Raw genomic sequence first — 22,163 nt, 5'->3', positions numbered from 1 at the left:
CTCCCAGGAAAGGGCCAAGCAGCACAAATCCTTGGCTCCTCATCTGGCTCCAACTTTCCCACACCCCTTAATATCTCCTAATGACTCCTCACAAGTAGAGCCCATGCAACTAGGCTATTCATGCCTATCCATTGAATAAAAGGTACTGTTATTGAACTCAGGGAATGTGCATCTACTGTGGATATTTCTTGAAACAGTGCCCACAGCCGCCGGGAAACTTCAGAGGCTAGTATATCTAGAGGGGGGTATGCTAGACCGTTATTCTTGCCCCTCAAGTCCACGTCCAACTATTACTGTTCAGTTTCATTTTCCCACTTCCACGGACTTAATGGAAGCATTTGTTGACTCTGGTAAAGTGGACAGTATTATCTCTGCATCCCTGGTAAAGGAATTTTCTTGGACCACAGGACCCCTTCCTCAAATCCTTTGAGTTTCGGACATTGATGGAACCATTCTGGCTTCGGGCCCAGTTTGTTCCTGCACCACTCCCATCAAGAGGTCGGTGGGAGTGCTTCACCAGGAATCCATCTACTTTTTGGTGTTACCGCTGGCTACCTCCAAGTTAGTCCTGGGTCTTTATTGGCTTCAATAGCATTCCCCAATAATCAATGGTCTGGTCCTTATTTGTTATCCTGGGGGCCCCTGTCACACCAGATGCCTAGGCATGGTGGTTGCAGTTAAAACCCTTCCAGTGGCATCGGCTGCGGTTTCTTCCTTGGTGCCAACACACTACTCTTTCTGGATGTGTGTTCCAAACATAAGGGGGACCAACTTCCTCCCCACAAACCCTATGATTATATGCTATAGACCTAGTCCCAGGTTCTATCAACCCTAGGGGCTGGGTTTATCCCCTCCATGTCTGAGTACATTGCAGAAAATTTCCAAAATGATGATATGTGTGCAAACAATACTTCCTAAGAGAATATCACATACTTTCCAGTAAAAAATGTATACATTTGCAGTCAATAAATTGGGTTTCATATCTTATAAAGAAATTGCTATAACTTACCACTCCTCGGAATGAAGGAGGGACCAGGCCACAGTAAAAGGGAACAAAACAGCTACAGATCAAAGCCTGTAATGATACAATCAGTAACAATTTTTTCTTAGTAAAGGGTATACCATCTTGGCAGAAGTATAGGTGAACTGAGCAGATTGTCCTAAAGCACAAATCCAGGAATAGGAAAATCTACCCCCCCAAATCAGCACTGCAAGGGTTAAATGATTGTTATATCTGAGGGGTACAGTAAGAGGCATTATTACTTACCTTGCACTTACCTTGCTTTCCTCTCAAAGTTCCAGTTTGTGGATGGTTATGTCACGTGTAGGTTATCATGTGCAATGCTGTGTACTGACCCTGTAAACCCTGCACTGTACTTTGAGAAGTCAGGAGTGTGACCATGGTAGGGTTGCCACCTCATCCCTTTAAGTCTGAACACATATTAATTACATGGGTTCTGTGGCTTATTAAGGTGGTAATTAAACTTACTTACAGTAGAGCCTTATCTGCATTAAATTAGCCTCAGAACCTGTGTAATTAATATGTGTTGGGGTTTAAAGGGATGAGGTAGCAACCCTAGACTGTGGATAAGCTAATAGATACCATTAGTCTTGGTGACCACTAACCATTATTACTGGGACTGAAAGTGATGGGAGAGCCAAAATTCTGAATCGCCACCAGAACAGGAATAGTGGGGAATGTCCAAATGGGCAAATGTGGGGTAAGACGCCACTCAAAACTAACGCAGTGCTTCAGGTGGATATGGCTATGAATGGTCAGTGCTGATCCGGCCATGACCCCTGACATGTTTTGCTCCGCCTACTGGGGCTTGATCACAGAGGTTTTCTGTGACTAAGCCCCAGTAGGTGGCACAAAACATGTCAGGAGTGCAATTTAAAAAGTCTCAGTTGGCTTCAGTGCTTGCCTTTCACAGACATCCCAAGTCTCCTGCGAGTCTCCCGCATTTGACTGCGAGCTCGCGGACACACGCAAGCACCTGGCGATCTCCCAGCTGGGCCTGTCACTCAGCCACAGACAGAGCAGCCCGAGTGGCTAAATGGAGTACGGCCGCAGCGGCTGCTCTGTCTTCTGTCCGTGACCAGGGGAGAGCTCCACTGGTGGACACTGAGGCTGCACCAGGGGCGGACGAGAGGTCTAATGACAGCCTCCTTGCAGGGACCAGATCTACCTGTCAACTAGCTGTGATTGACGGGTGGATCGCAATCATGGGGCCCCATATTGGCCACAGGCCCTCGGGAAGTGCCCGAATGGTCAGTCTGCCCCTGGTGCCACCTCATCAGTGCCTACTAGTGCAGCCCATCAGTGTCCACCAGCGGAGAGCTCCTGGCTCTGTCCCGCCCTCTCCCCTGGCCACAGACAAAAGACAGAGCAGCCCGAGCGGTCAAATGGAGTATGGCCGCTCTGTCTTATGTCTTGTCTGTATCCTGCTGTGTGCCCCATGATGTGCACTGCTGTGTAACCCATGATGTGTCTCGTGCCCTGCTATGTACCCCATGATGTGCTCTATTGTCTGCCCCATGATGCACCCTGCTGTGTGCTCCCCATTTCAGGGAGGTGACACCGGCGTGAAGCGTCACCTCCCTGAAATGAGTTTTTGGAGGTTGTGATGTCTGCTTACATAAAAAAAATTCCTGCTAGCCTTTAGATTGCATTGATTTGTTTCAATTGCTCTTGTTGGGGCTCATGCACAAGGGTGGATTGGTTTGTAAAGCATAAAACAGGGGTTTTGGGGCACAAGGGAGGAACAGGTTCAGTGTTTAGCCCATTACCAGCAGCCAGTCAAAATCGATGACAGGCTAAAATTTGCAGCAGCTGCATGTGGATGTACACTGTTTTATGTGGTACTTGCAATTAAGGTTGTATGCATTCAGGCAGATAGGCCTAAATGGGAGTATTGCTCAGAACAGCATCTAGCGCTGCATACTTCAGCCAGCCATTGATTTTTGACTGGTTGCTGGGAGTGGGCTGTAACCTGTGTCTCCTGGGTGCATAAAACACCAACTTTTTACACCGTAAGAGCCAAACTGCTTGTGTGCATGGGCCCTAAAGTGATTGTAAAACGATTACCTTGTAAAAACAAACCTATTCAATTTAAAATAGAAATGAAAGGCAAAACATTTGTTTACAGACATAAAAAAGCAATGTATCCTGGGCTTGTTGAAGTAGCTTTGTAAGTGCAATGTTTCAGCTAAGGTTCAAAGCATAAACCTGTGGGGTGGGGTCTCTCTCTCTCTCTCTCGATGTCCCCAAACCAGGAGTATGGTGATAGAGCAGCTCTCCTGTGCCGGATGATGTACCTAGTACATGATCCAGCACTTCTGGGTAGGGGGCACACCAGTTGTGCCATGGTTAGTCACATCACAAACCGATCAGCGGGTGCCAGTCAATAAATTAATTGCTGGGATCTGCTGATTGGCAAGGAGGAAGACAGGACAGAGCTCTTACAATGTAAACAATACAGAGCTCTTTTCATGTGACAACACAAGTTCCACTCAGAACAGGCCTCGCCATGGTGGACCAAAGAAGTTAAGTGCACGTGCTCAGCGTCATATCCAGAGGATGTCTTTGGGAAATAGACGTATGAGTGCTGCCAGCATTGCTGCAGAGGTTGAAGGGGTGGGGGGTCAGCCTATCAGTGCTCAGACCATACGCCGCACACTGCATCAAATTGGTCTGCATGGCTGTCATCCCAGAAAGAAGCCTCTTCTAAAGATGATGCACAAGAAAGCCCACAAACAGTTTGCTGAAGACAAGCAGACTAAGGACATGGATTACTGGAACTATGTCCCATGGTCTGATAAAACCAAGATAGACTTATTTGGTTCAGATCGTGTCAAGCGTGTGTGGCGGCAACCAGGTGAGGAGTACAAAGACAAGTGTGTTTTGCCTACAGTCAAGCATGGTGGTGGGAGTGTCATGGTCTGGGGCTGCATGAGTACTGCCGGCACTGGGGAGCTACAGTTCACTGAGGGAACCATGAATGCCAACATGTACTGTGACATACTGAAGCAGAGCATGATCCCCTCCCTTCGAAGACGGGGGCCGCAGGGCAGTATTCCAACATGATAATGACCCCAAACACACCTCCAAGACAACCAATGCCTTGCTAAAGAAGCTAAGGGTAAAAGTGATGGACTGGCCAAGCATGTCTCCAGACCTAAACCCTATTGAGCGTCTGTGGGACATCCTCAAACAGAAGGTGGAGGAGCGCAAGGTCTCTAACATCAACCAGCTCTGTGATGTTGTGATGTCGTTATGGAGGAGGACTCCAGTGGCAACCTGTGAAGCTCTGGTGAACTCCATTCCCAAGAGGGTTAAGGCAGTGCTGGAAAATGGTGGCCACACAAAATAGTGACACTTTGGGCCCACCTGACATTTTCACTTAGGGGTATACTCACTTACTCACTTTTGTTGCCAGTGGTTTATGAATGGCTGTGTGTTGATTTATTTTGAGGGGACAGCAAATTTACACTGTAATGCAAGCTGTGCATTCACTACTTTACATTGTAGCAAAGTGTCATTTCTTATACACTCACATACCAAATTTTCTAAGGAGCTTCATATAATAAAATTGGCTTAAAACTTGTGTAGCCTGTATAAAACAAATACATCAGGGCAGCATAATATATTTCTACCTGTATAACTTCTTCCTTGGAGTTGAAATCAGAGACCAGTATAGTTTTTCCATCTGACAGTCGTGTAAGAGCAACATGAAGCCTTCCACTTGCTAGGTGATGTGCGTTTTCTGGCACAAATCTAGGCAGAGTCTCCTTTATAATGGTATGTAGATTAAAGCTTGGATAAAATGGCCCAAGAATGGACTTCCTAGCTTGATTGGCTGCATCACTGATTATTTGTTGCAGTTCATCTGAAAAACAGAAAATAAGGAAAAAAAATAAGTTAATATAAATATCAGTAAATAGATATAGCACATCATGATTTATTTTGAAAGTACAGTATATGTAAACCCACCTCACTAAAATCTTATATAGGTTTTAACATTGATAACATGTTAAAGAGGCAATGTCACCTTACTCATGCATGGCAAAATTGACAGTATCACTGCAAAGGGGCTCCCCAACTTACAGATACTTACCTTGCCAGTGCTTCCTCACTGCCCTTTCCTCTGTTGCAGCTGGTATTAATAGTGTTGATGCTAATAGGCGTTGTGACATCATTGCTAGACCTGAGCACGGTCACGACAAGGTTGTCACATGCTTTCCTATACCCTAAAGCAGTGTTTCTCAACTCCAGTCCTCAAGGCGCCCCAACAGGCCATGTGTTCAGGCTTCCCATTATTATGCACAGGTGATTTGACCAGTTTCACTGCCTTAGTAATTACCACAGCTGTTCATCTGAGGGAAATCCTGAAAACATGACCTGTTGGGGCGCCCTGAGGACTGGAGTTGAGAAACACTGCCCTAAAGGACCAAGTAATGCCACCGGCTGCAAAAGGGGCAGCAGTGGGAGATCGCAGGCAAGGTTGAGTATAGTGGGTTAGGGAATCCCTTTTGCAGAGGAAATGTCACTGTACATGAACAAAGGTGTCAGTGTCTCCCAAATGTATTAGCCAAGCTGGAGAGATTGCGCATAGTAAGCTAACATGTATTCAGTGAGGGAAGAGATAGATCCCATGGTTGGTCTGGACACCCATTGACTGCTTACCACTGATGTGGGGCAATCAGAGGACCTATGATATCACAGGACTGGTCAAAAGACCATGTTCCCTTTACTAGAGTGCATGCATGAAGTGGCTGCAGAAGATCTGCAGCATAGGGATGCAAAAAAGGGTAAAAAAGGGGAAACAGATATTTTAATAAAATAAATTGCAATTATTTATGATATACAGTGCTTTACCACTCTACTTACAAAATCAACATATCCAAGAGATGCTGGGACTTAAAGACTTGTTTGTTCAATCAAATGCAAAAAACAATTATTGAATGAGTTTAGTGGGTAACCAGAATGCTTAAATGATTCATGAAATGATCACATAAGAAAAAAAAAAAAAAACACACACACACACACACACCACACACACACACACCCCACACTCCCTCCTTAAGACTTTTTTTTTATAATTGTATTTTTTATTGGTTTTCAAAAGATTAAGTACAAAGTTGTAACAAATGAGCATTACATTATCAATGTATTGTGCATTATACAGCAATCATAATAGAAAAAAAAGGAAAACAAAGTAGTAACAAATATAGGTAACAAAAAGTGTTCACAGTAACAAAACACATAAATATAGTAGATCAATTCCCTATGGTGTGTATAATAAGCATAATATTGGAGGGAGTCTGGACCCTTGAGATCAGTTCAGGCCATATACACAGGTAGTATAGGGTTGAATTAAGATTAGGGTGTACCTGGCGACATGGGGGTCCCGTACTCCGAAAGATCCCATGGTTCCCATATTTCAGTAAATTTGGAGACACAATCGTGTACCGAGGCCGTCAAAAACTCCATTGTCCGAATCTCAGCCACCAAATGTAGTAATCTGGACCGTGGAGGAGGAGTATTGGATAACCAGAATAACGGGATAAGTCTTCTGGCGGCTAGTAATATGTAGGATAATAATTTGTTTGTCTTTTTAGATATCCCTGATGGAGGTAAGCCCAATAGATAGGTCAAGGGATCCACCGGAAGGGACACCCCAGTCACCTTTTGTCAAGGAGCACTGCCAAAAAATGTGGAACAGTGAACCTATATCAGTTCCACATCGCCAACAATGCTGAGAGACTGATGGGTCATACTTATGAATTACATCGGGAGTTCTGTACCAGAACATGAGAATCTTAATGGTTGTCTCCCTCTGAGTGACACATTTGGAACATCTAAATGTAGAGGACCAGATTCTATCCCACATCTGTATTGTAACAGGACGGCCCACTAGATGAGACCACCTGCGCATATAAAGATGCAATGTCTCTGTGATGGGAAATGACTCATGGAGGATACTATAGATACAGGAAATTAAATGCAATTGATGAGGGCCTTGAGCACACAGATATTCAAAAGTAGTAGGCTTATCTAGAGTCAGGGATGGTGATTTAGAATGAAAGAAATGTCTAATTTGCATATAGAAGTGGAAAAGATGTGGTGGAAGGTCAAATTTCTCACTTAAAATGGTAAAGGTATGTAGTTTCCTTGTTATGGGATGAACAAGGTTCCTCAGTTGAAAGAGATGAACATTTACCCATGGGAAAATCCTGCCCAAGGACATACTATCCGGAATAAGAGGGTTAAATAATACATTTATAAGAGGGGAGCAGGGAGACATAAGGGAAAAGCGTTTAAGGCAATTACGCCATATAGTTAGAGTTAGTATCATTGGTCCAGTACACTGACGTTTATATATAGGATTTAGAACAGGGGGAGCGCCCCAAACCAAGGATCCCGGGTGGACCGGGTAAAGTACCCCCTTTTCAATAGCAGACCATTGGTTTGGTGCACGTAAGGAAGACCAAGAGGTAATGGCCCTCAAATGTGTAGCATAATAATATTTAGTGATGTCAGGAGCTCCTAAACCTCCTCTGGATCTAATGGCAAACAACACTGAGCTTGCTATACGGTGTGCTCCGCCATTCCATATAAACTTCAGGAAAGTTCTGTGAAGTGCTTTTAATTGTGTGGCAGGTACAGCTACTGGGAGGGTTTCAAAATAAAGTAATCTAGGCAGTATAGACATTTTCAAAACATTAATTCTGCCTAAGAGAGATAGGGGGTATTTGGTCCAGTTCGACAGAGATTTATTAATATCTAGTATCAGGGGAGGGAAGTTGGTATCATATAGGGAGGAAGAAGAAGGGGTAAGTAATACACCTACGTATTTAAGAGAGGTATTACACCATTTATAGGGGAAAGATTGTTTGAGTTGAGATATTAATGGCGATAGAAGGTGTATAGGAAGGGCTTCAGTTTTAGAGGTGTTGATTTTGTACCCGGAAATAGCACTAAAAGAGTTCAATACTTTATGTAGTGAGGGAAGGGATATCAGCGGGTTAGTGATTGTGAGCAAAATGTCGTCTGCGAATAACGATAATTTATATTCCCCCTGTCTCATCACCACCCCACTGATATCCGGGTGAACACGGATAAACTCAGCCAGGGGTTCTAGGCACAGAATAAAAAGCAATGGCGAAAGGGGGCAACCCTGTCGAGTTCCATTTGTCATGGGAATGTCAGGAGACAGGAAGGACGACATTTATACTTGCGCAGAGACATTGGAATATAAGGCTTCTAAAGCTGTAAAAAAAAGGGCCAACAAAACCATATATCTTTAAGGTGGCGAACATATAGGGCCAACTTAGCCTGTCAAAAGCTTTTTGTGCGTCTAAACTCAGGATCAATGCCGGTCGGGTGGTTCTGTCCAGGAGATCTATCAAATCTATTGTACGCCGGGTGTTATCTCCCGCATGTCTCCCAAGGACGAAACCTACCTGATCCCTGTGTATCAGTTTGGGGATGAATACAGAAAGTCTGGTAGCAAGAATCTTAGTAAATATCTTGTAGTCTGAGTTTAGGAGGGCTATGGGCCTGTAGTTATCCGGGAGGGAGGGATCCTTTCCTAACATGTGAGGAGATAAAATATCAATAAAAGATTTATAGTATGAGTAAGGCAAGCCGTCTGGGCCAGGAGCTTTGTGTGATGGGAGATTTTTAATTATAGCAAAAAGTTCAGCTGTAACTGCTACATTTAAGCTTTCTAAATCCGTTGTAGATAGTTTCGGTAGCTTTATATTGGGAAAAAAAGGACTCAAAATTTCCCTGGGTAAATTCAAATAGATTCACCGGATTCAGGCAATTATACAGTTTATTGTAAAAGTTGCCAAAAATTTTGGACATCTCACGAGGACAATGAGTTCTAGATCCGTCTGGTTGTATAAGAAAGTCGGGCAAGGAGTTAAACGGACAAGGGCATAACTTATTAACTAGCATTCTGTGGGGTTTATTGGAGAATTCATAAAATTTTTGCTTCATCCACAACATGGATCTAGCTGTTTTGTCAAGTTTTGTTGATCTAATTTGTTCTGAGTTGAATGACTTTGCGTAGTTTCAGCACTGTGGGACCACCCAAAAGTGCTGAAACGGCACAGTTACCAGAGCAGACATTAGGGACTGTAATAGGTTATTTCTATCTCTCTTCAGTCGAGAACCCTCAGCAATACATGTACCTCGGAAAACGGCCTTGTGTGCCTCCCACAGTGTAGAAACCTGAGACACCGAACCAGTGTTGAGTAAAAAATACTCTTTCAAACTATTTGCTAGAGTAGAGCGGGAAACTTCAGACTGCAAGAGGTGATCATTGAAACGCCAATGACAGGATTTGGTGTAGGTCTGAGATAACATTAAATCTAGCATAATGGGTGCATGGTCTGACCATGTAATGGGAGAAATATCTGAATCGACTAAATAGGGAATAAGTGGGGCTGAAATAAAGAAATGATCTAGACGAAAATACATATTATGAGTAAAACGTAAATTGTTTAGCAGAGGGGTGTTTTATCCTTCATGAGTCGAAAAGTCTATGCGACCTAATACATTTACGGAAGGCATTAGCTTGAGACAGTACTCTTTTAGATGGGGTAGGACTAAAAAGTGTTTGTCTGTCTCTAGTGGGTGACATGACCAGATTGAAGTCCCCACCAACTATCATAAAAGGTTGTGAGCAATATTGGGGAATATCAAAAAGTTTTGAGGAAATCAATCCGGCCCGTGCTCGGAGCGTACAAACCCTCCTTAAGACTTGAAACCCTTATCAAGGCTCAGGTGGACTCAATGAAATACGTGCCACTTGCTTACTCATGAAGTGCCAATTAAAATGCGTGCTCCAAATGTTAGCATTGAACTCCTTCTTGCAAGCCCAATCAATGGGTTTACCATTTATCAATTCACTGGCCTTGAATGCAGATCAGGAGTTCTGACTTTACTAATTTCACTGACCACATGCTTGTTCTGGGTCTGTCACTCAAAGTATTGAAACTACTGGACCAGCATAACAGTCAAGCAAATAGCATTTTCATAAGGCAAACTATATATTTCAGGTTTCCCTTAGAGCTTATTCACACTCGAACTTTCAACTGAAATGCATTACTGCGTGTGTGTTGAAGTGCGTTATGGCACGTGTTGGGTTAATGCAGTCTATTCATTTAGAATGCACTGCCAATGCACCACAATGCACAAAGAAAAACATGCATAAAAACAACAGGGTACATGGTGCGCTGCAGTTTCCATGGATTTCAATGGGGTTTTTCTTTAAGCACATAAAGCCTGAGGCTGCGCCCCGAGCCCACCCAGTTGTGTGACAATAGTTGATTAGTATTCTCTACGGGGGGTGTGGGGGTTTGACTGACAGACCAAACTGGGGGGGGGGGGGGTGGCTTGTTTGCCCCCCCCCCCCAAAAAAAGGGAGCACCACCCGCCACTGAGTGGGCCCTGAAAAATGTAACCTTTGTATTCCCCCCAGAAAAATAGCAATACGCTTCCTGGTATGCGAGTGTGCTTAGGCACAACGGTACCTAGAGCCTCATAGCTATACAGTATATCTGCAAAGTGAGATCTAGGGCAGTGCTGCCTCTAACTACTAGAAGATTTGCAGAAAGATTTCTTAATATCACTACTGTGCTGCTCACTGTTCTGTCATGAGAAAAAGCCCAGAGACAGTGCAGAAGAAGACCTGGTAAATCCGTAAAAATGAAAAGGGATCCACTGCAGGTAGACCACGTTACTGCTGTCATTTTTTGGGCACAGCTTACAGAGTTCAGATATTTTTTTTAATCAAGAGTCACTTACTTTAAACCTGTGTAACACTGTGCACAAATACAGCAATGCAGATTTGTATTTGACCACAAGATGGCAGTGTTTAGCAGCTCTGCACAATCATAGTCCCAATATAGGAGTGCAGTCCCAATATAGGAGTGCAGAGACTGCTGGGATTTGTATGGTGGAAGCAGAATTTTTCACCACAGTGAAGCTGAGACTAAACTACAAAGTCCAGAAGAAATCACCAGAGGACGGGAGAATACGTAAAGCGGAGTTCCACCCAAAAGTGGAACTTCCGCTCATTTGTCTCCTCTCTCCTTCCGGTGCCACAATTGGCACCTTTCGGGGAGGTGGGCCAGAATACCTGTCTTTAACAGGTATCCTGTTCCCACTTCCGAGAGTCCGCACCGTGGCCCATGACATCACTGCAGGGCTCCCTCCTCCTGTCGCCGGGCCAGTAGGAGAGAGGAGCTGAGCCTCGCGCATGCGCAGTAGGGTTCCCGGCGTGAAGCTGTAAGGTGCCGACATCGCTGCACTCCAGGACAGGTAAGTGTCCTATTATTAAAAACCAACAGCTGCAATATGTGTAGCTGCTGGCTTTTTTTTTTTGGGCATGTACGAGAACTGTCTGGAGCCACATGGGAGTGAAATTGGGTGAGACCAGAATGCTGCAATTCCCACTGGAAAGCCAGTCATCTTGAGAGGAAGACTGGTGGAGGAGACCTGTTCGCTGCAGGATCGGGAGACCATTATCATCACAGTCACATCTTCAAACAAGGGGGCCCCCCCAGCCAGATGCTCACCGCTTCGCATTTCGTCGCACAAGGAACAGGTGAGAGAGTTCAAAATCCTCTTAATGTTACCCTTGTTGTAAGTGTTTTCTGTTCAAGTTATTTCAAGGTCTCAGTACTCCAGTACAGGTCTGCGCAGGTGCCATAGCCCATCTATTGCTGCGGTCTACACTTCTTAAGCCATCCCAGGAAGGAGTTGTTGCTCAAGTTCAATTTATCCACTTAAAGGACTAAAACACACTTTACATTCTTCCCCCTACTTTTTTTTTTTTTAAAGTGACTCAATACCCTTTAAATCAATGCCAATTAGAATTATTCTAGTTCTTCACATCTTAACGTGACTGCATTCTTCACTGTGCGTCAACTTAAAGGCCCCTACTAAGCCGGCAGAAGAACCCATAGCTTAGTTGTGGGTGGTAGATTTGTCAAACATCCTGGGGCTTAAATGTAGTCTCTTTGGACTTGGGGCCTACAAGTGAGTTAGCCTTGTGTTTTGTTTTATTCCTCTTTTGCTCACTTGGGGAAAAATCTCCCAGTCTGAGAGCCATCGTTTACATCTTCAGTCCTGCAGGACAGGTGGGCGTGTCTTTAACCACTTAAGGACCACCCACCGCATACATACAGGGCGGCCATATTGCGCGAAATGTCGTACCTGTACTTAGTTTCATGCACGAGACACTGTAGGCATGCATGCACGCCCCGGGCACAGCAGGGGAGCCGATGCGCGGGTTCGGCGGCCTCGATGTCTGCTGTCCATCTGTGATCGCTCCTTAGAGAGGCAGAACGGGGATCTGCCAATGTCAACAAAGCAGATCCCTGTTCTGACAGGAGAGTACAGTGAGATAGTCTGTTCCTAGTTATTAGGAACAGCGATCTCTCTGTACTCCCAGTCAGTCCACTCCCCCCCCCCCCCACAGTTAGAAACACTAGGACACACTTAACCCCTTGATCGCCCTCTAGTGTTAACCCCTTCCCTGACAGTGTCATTTATACAGTGATCAGTGGATTTTTTTTAGCTCTGATCACTGTAATAAGGTCAATGGTCCCAAAAAAAAAAAAAAAAAAAAAAGTGTCAAAAGTGTTCTATCTGTCTGCTGCAATGTCGCAGTCCCACTAAAAATCGGTGATCATTGCCCTTAATAGTAAAAAAAAAAAAAAAAAAAAAAAATATTGCCATAAATCTATCCCCTATCTTGTAGATGCTATAACTTTTGCAAAAACCAATATACGCTTATTGCGATTTTTACCAAAATATGTAGCAGAATATTATATATTAGTTTTTTTCAAAATTGTCGCTCTTTTTTTGTTTATTGCGCAAAAAAAAAGCCAAAAAAAAAAAAAAAAAAAAAAAAAAAAAAAAACACACACCACGCAGAGGTGAACAAATACCACCAAAAGAAAGCTGCATTTGTGGAAAAAAAAAAAGACATAATTTTTTTTTTTTGGGTACAGCGTTACTTTAACCGACAATTGCGTGGGCTTGCAACGCAGTGCCGCATCGCAAAAAATGACCTGGTCATTAAGGGGGTAAAACCTTCAGGTCCTTAAGTGGTTAAAAGGGGTACTGTATTGCATTGTTTCTGTGCTGAACTACTTCACTTGTCGTTAGCTCTTGTTAACGGTTTCTTTGCCTGCCATTCTTTTCACTGATCCGAATACAACCCAATCATTTATTTTGTAAGTGTGTGCGTATTTTTCCCTTGTGTGACAGCCAGGAAGCTCCCTGGCCAAGGTATTTTGGTGATGTCAATAACAAACTGCAGCGCTAGGTCAGTACAGAAAATGACCCTGTACATGAATATCAGGTGCAAAAGTGCAATTCAGTACATTGAAATGTGCAATCAAAAAAATTGGAACAATAACCAAATGTGCAATTCAATGCGATTAATGTATAATAACGCAAACAAATTGCTAAATAGCTAAAGTGCAGATGTGCAATTCAGTATATTGAAATGTGCAATCCAAGAGACTAAAACAATAACCAAATGTGCAATTCTATGCAATTAATGCGCAATGGAGGAGACAAAAAGTTGCATACAAAAGTAACACACAAAGTGCTAAAATGAGATAATGATAAATTCTATATATTGCCTAAAAACTAAACAATATAAAAAATGTGCAATTCTATGCGATAAATGCCCAATAGAGCAAACAAAAAAGTTTACACAATAGGTGCTAAAAGTGCAATATAAGTGCAGAAAAAGTTCATATGTAGCCAACATCCAATGAAAGTGACTTCAAGCGCAATATGGAGCATAAACCGAATGCTTGATACCCGTCACCTCGTTAAGATAAAAGGCTTACCAGAAAGCCTGCGACCTCCCTTACTCAGGGAGGTCAAACAGCTCTTAATAGAATCAAGGGTCCACTGGTGGAGTATTTAGACTTCCCTCTCCGATCATCCGATGGCAGCCAGACAGCATACACAGCAAGAGGTGAGGATATGCAGGAAGAAAAAAAAAAAAACTTGAATAGTGTAGAGTGTCTCTTTATGGCATATTTATTGATAAAAAGCTTGAGCAGCTACATAAAAACTCTGGAGAGCGTTCTCCAGTTCAAAACAAAACGCAGAGATATTCTTGCAAGAAAAAAAAAATTGCACAGGTCCATAAGATCAAATCGCGCAGAATGTGTGTGCGCAGTGCGATTTGATCTTATCTAATCTAAATACTCCACCAGTGGACCCTTGATTCTATTAAGCGCTGTTTGACCTCCCTGAGTAAGGAAGGTCGCAGGCTTTCTGGTAAGCCTTTTATCTTAAGGAGGTGACGGGTATCACGGTATCAAGCATTTGGTTTATGTTCCATATTGCACTTGAAGTCACTTTCATTGGATGTCGGCCACATATGAACTTTTTCTGCAATCATATTGCACTTTTAGCACTTCTTGTGGAAACTTTTTTGCATGCAATTTTTGTTTGCTCTATTGGGCATTTATCACATAGAATTGCACATTTTTTATATTGTTTAGTTTTTAGGCAATATATAGAATTGATCATTATCACATTTTAGCACTTTGTGTGTAACTTTTGTATGCAACTTTTTGTCTGCTCCATTGCGAATTAATTGCATAGAATTGCACATTTGGATATTGTTTTAGTCTCTCGGATTGCACATTTCAATATACTGAATTGCACATCTGCACTTTAGCTATTTAGCAATTTTTTGTTTGCTTTATTATACATTAATGGCATTGAATTGCACATTTGGTTATTGTTCCATTTTTTTTTTTATTGCACTTTTCAATGTACTGAATTGCACATTATCTGACACCTGATATTCATGTACAGGGTCATTTTCTGTCTAAGCTGAGAGTGTCTGTTACACTCTTTCACACTGCTCAAAGCCAGCACTAACAATTCCCCCCAAACACACACACAGATGGGAAAGGAGAGAAGGCCCAATCTGCACCTCTTTCTCCCACCCCTACCCTATTATGTCTGCCCACACTCCAATCCCTGGTGCTGTACCTCAGAAAAGGAAAGTGGGGATGGGAAATTTGAAGCCCAGCAGCCTCAGATACATCTGGATGAGAGGTGCTGACTGCCAAGGGGTGAGTGAGCTCACCATCCATCCCTGTCTGACTGAAGTCTCCCCCCCCCCCCCCCCCTTCTCTCTCCTGCCTCTAAGTTAGTATGCTAAAGGTAAATCGGGGTTCTCAGAGCACCACAGAGGCCACAGTGTCCCCCCCCCCCCCCCTCTCCGTACACCAAAGCATTCTTTACATCAGAGTCCCCAGAGTTCTCCCTTATAGTGAGGGAGAACTCTGCGGACTCTGATGTAAAGGGGGACTCTTGTGATTAACTTCATATGATTAGAAATGTTATTTAATAGCAACATCTATGCATAGAACGAAAAAAAATTGCTGTGTGACGCTGAAGTGTTCGGGTTTGACTTGAAGAAAAAGGTGACAACCCTAATCGCTACACCTGAACTTCAACTTTCCTTTCAGTCTTGTACAGTTGTACAGGCTCCTCATGTACTGAAATTGCTTACTCTGATTTTATGCACACTGTGAGCATAAACACAATGTGCATTGGAAGCTTCAACTCCAGAATCATTTAACCCTTTCCTTTCCCAGCCTGACTGTCCGTGGCCCAGCCCTTTCATTCACTAGATGTCAATTCTTACAATTATGAAGGTTCAGCATCACATGTGGGTGTTACTCAGGGAAGTTTGTTTGCAAATGTGGCCTGCCTAGGAACACCCACCCCTCAAGATTAACATTTACCCATCAAGGCATTTTGATATTTGCATAATTTCCCCAAGGAGCCAGCCCACTGCTCGCATCAGTGCTAAGGGCTCTTGAAAGCAGTCCTGAAACAGTTATCAGGAACCTATTTACAGCACCTTTCCAGCCCCTCCAACCAACCATGACGACATCACCAGGGCTATAAGAAAGAATGTAATTAAAGCAGAAAGATGAAGCGGGTAGGGAGATACTGAGAAAGACAAAATATAAGCAGATTAAACACCAGCTACAAACTGTCAAAAAAAAAAAAAAAAAAAAAAAAAAGGGGGAGGAGAAGGTTAGTATTCAGAAGAATATACAACTGTGTTTATCTTCTTATTCATGAGTTCATATGTTCAGGTCATTGACATGCTCGCTAGCTTAAAATTTGGCCGTATGTAAGCAACACTGAACAAATATTTATATACTGATGTTCACCCTTGTACAAAAACAGTTTTAAATTACAGTAATGTTTAAAAAGCCTTTTGTTTCCATCTATAGATTGTAGGTATGGCCTCATTCACACAGGGTGTACTAAAGCATATGCCTGTAGAGGGCTGTGTTTACCTGCACGGGGATACACAGGTGTTCTATGCATTCCAGTGCAGACAGTTCCATTGATGTTGGGACACAGTGGCTGCATGGACACAGATGTTATTCCCAATCTGGCATCCTATCGGGTACATGGGTCCCAGCACACTATCTGTGTTCAGGGCCATGCATACACACAAGGATGTCAGATCTGTGTCCATGCAGTCACTGCATCCAAATTGACATCAATCGAACTGCCTGCGTGGGGATGCATGGAACAACTGTGATTCCCCATGCAGGTGAACATTGCTTTCCATGGGCTTATGCTTTTGTACGCCCCGTGTGATCAAGGCCTATATGTGTACTTGTGTGCAAGGCCGGGACAAGGAGGGGGGGAGCTTTTTTCAGTGAAAAAAGGAGTACCTCTGTTCTGGGGGGGAGCGAGCTAGGGGCTGGATGGAGCTCTGTATGCAGGGAGACGGCACTGGTGATTGGAAAGGGGGGGGTTTGAGTCAGAGATCAGAGAGACCCTGCAGGAGACGAGGGGGGGGGGGGGGGCAGAAAGGAGCTTTGGATTCTCAACACAAACCACAGGCACAGTGTATTTAAAAGAAATGCCTCTTCTGCTGTCTCCACAGTGGCAGGTGTGCTAATGTCCCCACCCCCTGCCTGAATGGTCTGTCCCTGGTCTGCACTGAGTAATGTGCCAGGATCTCAAGCAGTACAAAACCAGGGCACATGATTCAAGACCCGTACTGTCCGGGTGAATCCCGGGCAGGTGGCAACCCAAGGTGGGAGGAGCGGGGAGTTCTGTACTGGAGGGAGGAGAATGGGGGCGGTAGTGTCTAGCCAACACTGGGTATCGCAGCTAAAGTGTGCCACTGCCAATTATGTCTAATGTTGCATACAGTCGTCAGTTTGGCTATTAGGCTGGCACCTCAAAGCACACCAGTGCTAAATCACCGCACTCCTCCCACCGGTCCCATAGAAAAGCTTTGAGTGACGCTGCAGCTACTGCTGCTGAGCAAATTAGAAACTTTTTATGGGCTGGGCAGGAGGTTACACTTCTCTTGCATAAGGCCCACCGACACAGCATCACGCTGCAGTATGTCTTTTCTGACAAAGTGAGGCAGCCCAAATTTAAAGGGGAGAGTCTGCCTGATGCTGTAAGCCTTATATTAGAAGAGGGGGTTTGTGTGGAAAAGTCCCCTGGACTAGAAAAAAAAGGGGGGGGGGGGGGGGGGTTTGCAGAGGAGGCTGTGCACTAGGAGAGGGAGGTGTGCTAAAGAAGGCCCTTGCCGAAGGAAGGTTGTGGATTAGGAGGGGGAGGGAGAAGGGGTGCGGAGTAGGCCATGGACTGGGAGAGGGGGGTGTATGGATTGGAGTTCTTGGAGTAGGGGAGGGGGTGGCTAGTGGCCCCGGACTAGGAGAGCAGGTGTCTGGAGGGCCTGCTGAATTCAGGGAGAAAGTCTTGGCTGAGGAAAAGCCTGCTTGGGCCCTGGAGCTTGAGCCTTGAGTCGGTGAGTTCACAACATACATTAGTCACATTTATCAATTATTGCAAGTAATGCCAAACAGGAGCAGAGATACAGTTTGTGTGAAAGATAAAATTGAATACTTGACATTTCGTTCTCTTTCCCTTCTGATCCACAGCCACCACCAGTGTAACATCTGTGCTAGTGCGTGGTCCTGAATGCACCCAGGGTTTTATCATGCCCACAATTTGGTGTGGAGTGATGTGTGCACCACAATATTTCCTAACATTTTTTTTCCGGTGCGGGGGGAAATATTAAAAAAAAAAAAAAATATTATGGGCCCCCTGGGTGTCACATATGCTAGGTATGCCATCGATGGGGGGGGGATTGGAGTTAAGGGAAAAAGCACTGTTCTGGGGGTGGGAGAGGAGCTTTGTCGTGGGGATTCTTCCAGTGACACCACTATAGCAGGGAAAATGTTTTTTTTTTTTTTCCCCATTCAGTGACACCGGGACATTTTTTTTTTTTTCAGTGATATACCAACTCATTCTTTTTTTTTGGTTTGTTTTCTGTGACACCACTGACATTTTTTCATTGCAGTGATCCCACCAATCCAGGGACATATTTTTATTTCATTCAAAAACGTAAATATATTTTATTGGGAATTTATGTGATAGACCAACACAAAGTGGCACATAGTTGTGAAGTGGAAGGAAAATGATAAATGGTTTTCAACATTTTTTACAAATAAATATCTGAAAAGTGTGGTGTGCATTTGTATTCAGCCCTCTTTAATATGATACCCCTAACTAAAATCCAGTGGAAACAATTGTCTTCAGAAGTCATCTAATTAATGGAGCCCACCTCTAATTTAATCTAAGTATAAATACAGCTGTTTTGCGAAGCCCTCAGGAGGTTGGTTTGAGAACCTTAGTGAACAAACAGCATCATGAAGGCCAAGAAACACACCACACGGGTCGGGGATAAAGTTGTGGAAAATTTTAAAGCAGGGTTAGGTTATTAAAAAAAAAAAAAAAAAAAAATTATCCCAAGCTTTGAACATCTCACAGAGCATTGTTCAATCAATGATCTGAAAATGGAAAGAGTATAGCATAACTGCAAACCTCCCAAGACATGGCCGTTCACCTAAACTGACAGGCCGGGCAAGGAGAGATTTAATCAGAGAAGCAGCCAAGAGGCCCATGGTAACTCTGGAGGAGCTGCAGAGATAGACAGCTCAGGTGGGAGAATCTGTCTACAGGACAACTATTAGTCATGCACTCCACAAATCTGGCCTTTATGGAAGAGTGACAAGAAGAAAGCCATTGTTGAAAGAAAGCCATAATAAGTCCCATTTGCAGTTTGCGAGAAGCCATGTGGGGGACACAGCAAACATGTGGAAGAAGGTGCTCTGGTCAGATGAGACCAAAATTTAACTTTCTGGCATAAAAGCAAAAGCTGTACATCACCCTGAACATGCCATCCCTACTGTGAAACATGGTGGTGGCAGCATCATGTTGTGGGGATGCTTTTTTTCAGCAGGGACAGGAAGGCTGGTCAGAGTTGATGGGAAGATGGATGGAGCCAAATACAGGGCAAAACCTGTTACAGTCTGCAAAAGACTTGAGACTGGGGCGGAGGTTCACCTTCCAGCAGGACAACGTACAGCCAGAGCTACAATGGAATGTTTTAGATCAAAGCATATTTATATGTTAGAATGGACCAGTCAAAGTCCAGACCTAAATCCATTTGAGAATCTGTGGCAAGACTTGAAAATTGCTGTTCTCAGACGCTCTCAATCCAATCTGACAGAGCTTGAGCTATTTTGCAAAGAAGAATGGCAAATATTTCACTCTAGATGTGCAAAGCTGGTAGAGACATACCCAAAAAGACTTACAGCTGTAATTGCAGCAAAAAGGTGATTCTACAAAGTATTGAGGGGGTCTGAATACAAATGCACGCCACACTTTTCACATATTTGTAAAAAAAAAAAACAAAACAAAACAAAACAAAAAAAAAAAAAAAAAAAGGGAAAACCATTTATCATTTTCCTTCCACTTCACAATTATGTGCCATTTTGTTGGTCTAGCACATAAAATCCATTTATGTTTTTGGTTGTAACATGACAAAATGTGGAAAATTGCAAGAGGTATGAATACTTTTTCAAGGCACTGTACGTCTTCTAGCTTTGCTTCCTGATTTGCAGGTCTAAACAGTGGTTGTGCTTTATGGCTTCCTTCATGGCGTACGCACCACTCTCTCTCTTTAAGGCTCAGCCCAAAAAAAGATAAGGTGAAGAGGATAAGGACCTTGCGCCGTCATGTGACCAGGCTCGTCACGCAAGACATCAGAAGAAGGTGAGTATAAAGAAACTAAAAGCAAACAATATACTTGGACGTTTACTGCTCATCGTACACTGTGTAAAAAACGCTTTTATTCATATGGCTTTTTTTTTTTTTTTGTACATCAGTCTATTTGTTTATAAATGGATTCACACAATCTAAACAGCTGGGGAATTTTTAACAATTTTTTTTCTTGGGGGACATCTATTTGTTGTCTTTTGCACTTTATCATCTTTGGAGAATATGTTGGCTGTAGTCCCTAGAGTAGTATGGGGATTGTACCGTACAAGGGGCGAATACTGACCTCTGGTAACTGGGGTCCATGCTACTGGTAAGCCTTGATCGTCACAAGTTGGTGGCAGTTTATTACTTCAAGGAGTCTCACTCAGTTTGCTGCACTGGATAATAAATAATAAATATTCAAAATGTGAATTTGACCTCTGGGGCACTGGGAGCTAATATTTTGGTGAGCAGCTTGTGAATATTTTTGGTGAAAGTCATTGAATGAAAAAAAAAACGTTTTAGGAAGAAAAATGTATTTATTAGTGCCTTCATGCTAGTATATTTATAAGGGCACCGCAATGTACGTTTTAGCGCAAACTATGTCATCATACAAGTGGGAAGCCAGCCTAAAGAATCTTACATTTCCGAAATATTGTCCTTGAGTTACATTCAGCTTTTTACAATCATTATTCATTGTATAAAATATTAGTTAGATCAGTCTGTGTGTAATAAAAAAAAAAAAAAAAATTATATTATATTATATATAAAAAAAACACAACAACAATATATTATAAGACATAAACACTCCATACCGAGGTTCACGTTGAAGACCACCGCAGCTGCAACCAGAGATCCTGCTGAGGCTCCATACACCTTGGGAGCAGCCTTCAGGATTTCAGGGGCCAGGTCCAGAAGAGCTTTCACTGCTCCAATCTGATACAAAGCCAAAAATCCACTCCCAGAGAATGAGAGAGATAGAGGCAGAGGGTTGTTTTCAGGATCTGTCTTCTTTGCCATGGCAGACTGTTGCTGAAAACACACCATCTAGGACTCTTAAGAGAATAAAACTGGAAATCTGTCTACCACATGAAGTGTATGGTTTAAAAAGAAAAAAATCCTCAGTCTTTTTGTAGTCACTGTCCATTTAAATAGCTAATTACCTCTGCTTGTTACATAAGCTGATTGATAGGTAACCGGTCTGGTTGTAGCAGTGGTTTGTTGTTGCAGGTCCTGTTCTTGCACGCCCCTTGTGTCATATTTCAGATCCCCCTCCCCTCAGAGCTTAACCATTGATTGGTGTTATGTGCATAACTGGCGTACTTAATTACATTGAGAACAGGATTCAAGGCTACTGCTGCTGGTCTTGTGATAGGTATTATGGTATGATCAACCCCAGATAACCTCTACACATTTTATTTATTTCCCTTTGTGTTTACAATCCATATTGCCATATTAAAAAGTAATTCCATTTTTTGTTTTAATTTCAGGGATAAGGTTGTCAGTCCATTCAAGCTGATGTCTATTCATTGCAAGGATTGTAGTAGACCTTTTTGCAGGTTCGTACCTTTCTTCATTCGTAAGCAACATTTTCCTTTAAGATTGTGTTATAACGTGTGTACCCAGCGCTGTCTCCACCTCAACAAAAAAAAAAATTAAAAAAATTATATATATATATATATATATATATATATATATATATATAGATAGATAGATAGATCTATAGATATATATAGATCTAGATCTATATATATATATACAGAGAGAGAGAAAGAGATCGATCTCTCTCTCTCTTTCTTTCTCTATAGATATTTTTTTTTTTTTTGTTTTGCCACTTAAGATTAATTTGCACTTGTATTTATGATGTCATTGTGATTTTTGTAAAATATTGTTGATGTGGAGACAGCGCTGGGTACACACGTTATGACACAATCTTAAAGTCACCTACACCTTAGAAATACCACAGCAGCAGTCAATTAGGCAATTCAACCACAGAAAAATACAA

At 42.9% G+C, this 22,163-nt stretch overlaps 2 protein-coding genes across 3 annotated transcripts in view; both read right to left on the bottom strand.

The window, feature by feature from the left end:
• The window catches only part of LOC141128404 (omega-hydroxyceramide transacylase-like), a 37,943-nt gene extending 16,525 nt beyond the window's left edge, over positions 1-21,418 (bottom strand). Inside the window, exons 1-3 of the mRNA XM_073615685.1 lie at positions 20,974-21,418; positions 4,657-4,889; positions 1,010-1,075 (exon numbers count right to left, since the gene is read on the bottom strand). Of these exons, the coding sequence (XP_073471786.1) occupies positions 1,010-1,075; positions 4,657-4,889; positions 20,974-21,205 (531 nt within the window). The 5' untranslated portion in view covers positions 21,206-21,418. The remainder of the gene's footprint in view (positions 1-1,009; positions 1,076-4,656; positions 4,890-20,973) is intronic.
• The window catches only part of LOC141128405 (large ribosomal subunit protein P2-like), an 866,266-nt gene that overhangs the window by 395,642 nt on the left and 448,461 nt on the right, over positions 1-22,163 (bottom strand). The gene's annotated exons all lie outside the window — the stretch shown is intronic.

The sequence above is a fragment of the Aquarana catesbeiana genome, linkage group LG02 (genome assembly GCF_042186555.1).
Source record: "Aquarana catesbeiana isolate 2022-GZ linkage group LG02, ASM4218655v1, whole genome shotgun sequence".
NCBI classification, from domain to species: Eukaryota; Metazoa; Chordata; class Amphibia; order Anura; family Ranidae; genus Aquarana; species Aquarana catesbeiana.
Note: the sequence above shows the minus strand (reverse complement) of the source record. Positions and strands in the feature narration are given on the sequence as shown.